General features: G+C 46.8%; 1 protein-coding gene across 1 annotated transcript; it reads right to left on the minus strand.

Moving 5' to 3' along the window:
• Positions 1-478: 478 nt before the first annotated feature.
• On the minus strand, positions 479-4,904 carry Tollo (Toll-like receptor Tollo). The gene has a single exon (XM_068352966.1). It carries the CDS (start codon positions 4,578-4,580, stop codon positions 921-923), a length of 3,660 nt encoding a protein of 1,219 aa, XP_068209067.1. The 5' UTR covers positions 4,581-4,904; the 3' UTR covers positions 479-920.
• Between the last annotated feature and the right edge of the window lie 601 nt (positions 4,905-5,505).

The raw sequence follows: 5,505 nt of genomic DNA on the forward strand, positions 1-5,505 counted from the left end.
TCATAGACTATTTACATAAGAAAATAATCAAAAAAAGAATAATACACATAGGAAGCCCTTCTCATTTACAGCAAAAAATGCCTCAACGTCATTAGATATCAGTGTTTTGTATATACATACACATGTATGTATATATACGCATATATGGTAATTGCACAATATATCACTACTTGTTCACAATCTTTCAAGTAATCTTCACCATATAAACACTTATATGACAGTACTTTCCACAATCATATTTGTAAGTAATTTTTGCAATGCAAAACAAAAATGAAACAAGTACTTGAACACAAAACAAAACAAAAATATAAAAGTAGTTATTGCTCAAATAAAAAAGCTTATTCAAATTTCATGAACAAATTTACACTCAAACATTTACCATAAATTTCAATTACATAATTATCAATAAAAATCTTAAGACATTTTAAATATGAATAATTATGGCGATAATAAAAAATATTAACTTGAATATCTACGGCAATTTATATTTCTTTTCTTTATTATCCATTTCTTAAAACACTGCAGAATGACGGAAGCAAAGATGACATTAGCGTAATGAATTCGAACACATGTCATTCCTAGGACACTACGCCCCGAGACTTGGAGTCATAAGACCACATTGGAATGACTCACAGATCCACAGTGGAATGACTCAAAAGATCCACATTGGAATACCATCATTCCAAGAATTGGCTAAATGATTAATTAGACGACACTGCTCACTTTCGGCTTCTCATCAGCCAACCAAGAGAAAAACAAAAGAACAGTTATTCTTAACAAAATGATCAAAGCGCGTTTGTAATGAATTCCATATAATAGGATAATTATGATGATACATACAATGATGATACGTGTGACTATTTATACAAAAATGCGTTTGTTTTTTTTCAGCCTTTTTCCCAGCTGTCTTATTATTGCATCTACATATGCAAAGGCACAGCGCGAGGAACTCCTGTTTGCTGCAGCTGTGGCGTCTGCTGCAGCTGTGACGTCTGTTGCACCTGCTGCTGCTGTTGTTGCTGCGAGGCCAGGGCGTGCAACTGGTGGTTCCTGGTGGGGGGCTGAGCATCGGGCATAGCGAATTTCAGTTTCTCCCAGAAATGGGTGTCGCCCCACTTCAGGTAAGTGTTTGTCTTCAGATAAAGACGAATGTCGGGATCCAGGTCCCTCTGGGGGACGTCTCCCAACAGGATGACGATGAGGCGCCTCCGACGGTCCTTCAAGACCTCGTGATGGGCCGACCGGAACTCGAAGCGACACCATTCGGATTTGATGAAATTCTCCGACAGGATAAGGATCGTTCTCTTGCTGGTCTCCACGGCGCTGAGGATGGTATCCGTGATAAAGGCTCCGACGGGGAAGTCCCTGTAGTGGAGGCACAGCTTGTAAGCGGGGCTCCCTCGCTCGAGTTCCGGCGCCAGGATCTGGGTGACGAACACCTCGTCCTTGGAGCTGTAGCTGACGAAGGCGTCGAAGGCTTTGTCGGTGTCCCCCTCGTACTCGCTCCTGTAGAAGAGCCGCACGCCGTACTTGGCGTACACCCACACCCTCATGCGATTCCTGTTGCAGAAGATGACCAAGGTGATCGTCAGGAGGACGGCGAAGGCTCCGAGGGTGATGGTGGGGAGGAAGACGTAATCCAGATAGGCCTCGTGACGAATGGTCGTCGTCATTTCTGTCTCGTTGTTGCAAGACGAGTAGTTGAAGCTCGACACCTGTGCCACGACTTCCGCCGACCCATTAAGGGCACAGGTGACCTTTTCGGTGTCCCGCAGGGCAACGGCAACGCCAGAGATCCAAGTCTGGATCTTGCCCAGATCGGCGCAGTCGCAAGTCCAGGGATTATTCCCGAGGTGCAAGGTGTGAAGGAGGTGGTTGTTCCTCAACATGTTCACAGGAAACACTTTCAGCTTGTTGCCGTCGATTCTCAAGACGGTGAGAGAGACGAGGGACAGGAACGTCGTGTTGTGCACCGACACCAACTGGTTGTTTTGCAGGTGTAGCTCGCGCAGGTGTGCCAGGTGTTCGAATTCGAAGCCCTTCAGCTCTCTGATGAGATTGTCGTGCAAATAGAGGACTTCCAGCAATTTCAAACCATTGAAAGTCCTGTTGTGGATGACTTCGACCTTGCTGTCGTTGATATAAAGGACTTTCATATTTTTTCGTCCGATAAATGTGTGACTGGACAACGCCTCGAGATCATTCCCATCAAGGTAAACCTCGGAGGAGTCCATCGGGATCCGCTCCGGCACCAGGTCATAACCGGCAGAGGAGCAGTCGACGATATTGGCCGCCCACGACTCGTCATGGAAGCAGGTGCAGTTGGAGGGACAGGTCATCTCGCAGTCGCACGCGTCGAAGTCGCAGCAGTGGCAGACGGAGAAGCAGTGGGAGTCATATTCGCAGAGGAACTGCAGCTTCTCCGCCTCGAGGAGACGAACAACGCCTTTTTTGTTCATTAGCTTGCAATTTATCTCGTCCAGGTCCCCGACGGTCGGGTGTTGTCGTGTCTCCACGATGCTGTTGATGTTTTGCAACCACTGCATCTTGCAGTCACACTCGAAGGGGTTCTTGCCCAGGTAAAATATGGGCAGGTCACGGGAGGTGTCCGTGGAGATTCGAAGAGCATTTTGCTCTATATTTTTTATCCTATTCCCGTAAAGGTCGACTCGGGTGAGGTTCTTTTTCTTGAAGAAAGCGTACGGTTGGACACGATGGATTTGGTTATTGTTTAAAAATAGGATTTCCACACTATCGGGCACTGAACTCGAACTAATGTCAGTCAGTCTATTGTTACTTGCGTCGATTATTTTCAAATGCAATTGACTTTCAATTTCGTAATGATTTCCCAATTCGCTAATGTAATTCTCTCGCAAATCTAAGTACTTAAGCCCCCTCGGGATGAAGTCGTAATCGAACATGGTAAGATGATTCTTAGATAAATTAAGCCACTGGAGATTTTGCAACGAAGAAAATAAACCCTTCACACTCGCTAATACATTATCGTCTAGTCTGACAGCCTCCAAAAGCTTGTTATTTTCGAAAGCACCATTTTCAATAGAATGTATATTATTTCTGGCTAAATCAAGCACTTGCAAAGAAGGTAAATTCACAAAGACATTTTTAGTTATATTGTCGATCTCATTCGCTGCGAGTTTTAGGACACTAACATTATGCAACCCGACGAAGGAGTTATTACTCAGGACACTCACGTGATTGCCACTCAAGTCGAGGGTCTTCAGAGTGGTCAGACTCTTGAGGAGGATGGGAACGTCTTGCAAGTGGTTCTGGCTGATTTGCAGCTCTTGCAAACCGGTCGAGTTCTGAAGGGCGTTGCTATCAATGCTGAACACTTCGTTGTTGTCTAGCCTCAACACCCGCAACTCGATAAGCCCTCTGAAGGCCTTATCGTTAATCACTTTCAGCCTGTTATCGGTCAAGATTAACGTGTGCAGCCGAAAAAGGCCGCGGAACGTGTTGTCCGAAATGCTATCGATCATATTCTGCTGCAATTTCAACACTTGCAAGTTGGTCAGGTTACGGAAGGTCGCAGCGTCCAGTCTCGTAATGAGATTGTTCGATAGGTCCAAACTAGCGAGCCGTAGCAAATCAGTGAACGTTTCCGAGTTCACCCACGTATTCTTCAGCTTATTGTCCGACAGCTCCAACTCCAAGAGCAAACTAAGGCCCGAGAAGAGGCCGGGCGCAAGCACGCTCACGGAATTGTTCCGAATGTACAATTTCGTTAACCTTTTATTTTCCTGGAATAATTCCGGGGGAAGGGCGGTCAAGAGGTTGCCCGACAGATCCAACACTTCGAGAGAGTACATCCCAAAAAGGGCTTTGTCTTCCAGATTGCTGATCCCATTCAGACTCATATTCAGCGTCTGGAGGACCTTCAACGCCGCAAAGGCATAAGCAGGCACATGCACCAGGTGGTTGAAGGACAAATCCAAAAAACGTAAGCTTGGGGCGCAAATAGCTTCTGCTTGACTGAAGCTAAGCACAGTGATGTCCTGTAGTTTATTCCTGGACAGACTAAGCATTTTCAGGTTTTCCAGATCACAGAGGAGGACGGGCGGGAGCGTCCAGATGTTGTTATCTCCCAAATCCAGCCTCTCCAAATTCCTTTGGTCTTTAAAGGCCTCGCTGGCGATCTTCAGAGCCATGGCAGACCAATCCGTGTTGTAGGTCCGCAACGTCAGATTCTTCAGGTTCGTGAGACCGAGAAATGCCTCTCGGGGCACCTCGCCGATCTTGCAATACTCGATATCAAGTTCCTGCAGCTCCCTGAGCTTCACGAAACTCTTGTTCTGCAGAGCACTCTGGAAGAACAGCACGTCGCTGCACTCGATCTTAAGCCTGGCGGTGTTCCGGGGTGGAATGTTGCTGAAATTGGTCGTGTCAAGTTCGCTGTTGATTCTCCGGAGTCGACACAGGAGGGCCACAAGGTCGGTCCCTTCCAGCGAGGTGACCTGGCAGTCATCCGGACTGTGGTAATCGGGCGGCCCTACGTTGACAGCAGATGCAGCAGCCCATAGCAGAGCTGCCAGGCTCAAGCACCAGAGATTGCGTTTCATTTTGGCATGCAACCGCCAGATATAAAAAAAAAAGGGCGTCCTCTTATTTTCATGAGAGCGCCATACTCCCGGCTAGTCCGGGGCTGACCGGTCCCGCCATCTTAGGACGAGCGATGCACAATTCTCATTTTTCCAAGGTAAAAAACACCTGATATCGAACGGTCCCATCACTTCGATTCAATGCCGCTCACTGGGACGCGTCTGTCACCCGCACTCCACATGATCATCCACACGAGGATTTCATCCATCTACTGTTATATACTATATATCCACGCAATAGGAAGGCAAAATCCAGGAGCGACACGACGTGCGATGGTATTCGTAGCGCAGAGGCAAGTCCACTGGCTCGAGACGACCGAGAGAGAGAGAGGAGAGAGAGAGAGAGAGAGAGAGAGAGAGAGAGAGAGATCCTCGCATTCATCACCAATTGCCCCGAGCTAAACAACATGGCGGACCAACCAGTAACTCCAACGCTCTCCGCTAGAGAGCTTCTCTCTCTCTCTCTCTCTCTCTCTCTCTCTCTCTCTTCTCTCTCTCTCTCTCTCGACGGGTAGTAGACAACCACTTTCATGGCAATCAGAAGAACAACCCTCTCTCATAAGCAAAAAAAAAAAAAAAAAAAAAGGGAAAAAAAATGCTTGAAAATGCCAAGTTTGCCAACGAAGTCAAAACCCTTGAATTCTCGCTATAGTGAAAAATGAGATTCCCAAATCGAGCTTAAAAAAAAGACTATACGAACGAAGGTCTGAGCGAAGTTCGGGCTGCTGTGTTATCGCAAAACAGATCGCTAACGGTACTCACTCTCTCTCTCTCTCTCTCTCTCTCTCTCTCTCTCTCTCTCTCTCTCTCTCTCTCGAAGCAAGCACACAGAGAAGAGAGAAGTCAACTCACACCTATATGGAAGTAGGAAAAGCATTTGTTGGAG

The sequence above is a fragment of the Palaemon carinicauda genome, chromosome 29, assembly GCF_036898095.1.
Source record: "Palaemon carinicauda isolate YSFRI2023 chromosome 29, ASM3689809v2, whole genome shotgun sequence".
In the NCBI taxonomy this organism is placed as follows: Eukaryota; Metazoa; Arthropoda; class Malacostraca; order Decapoda; family Palaemonidae; genus Palaemon; species Palaemon carinicauda.

Coding starts and splice junctions, on each gene's coding strand:
- Tollo (XM_068352966.1), bottom strand. CDS start 4,580: ATGAAACGCAATCTCTGGTGCTTGAGCCTGGCAGCTCTGCTATGGGCT.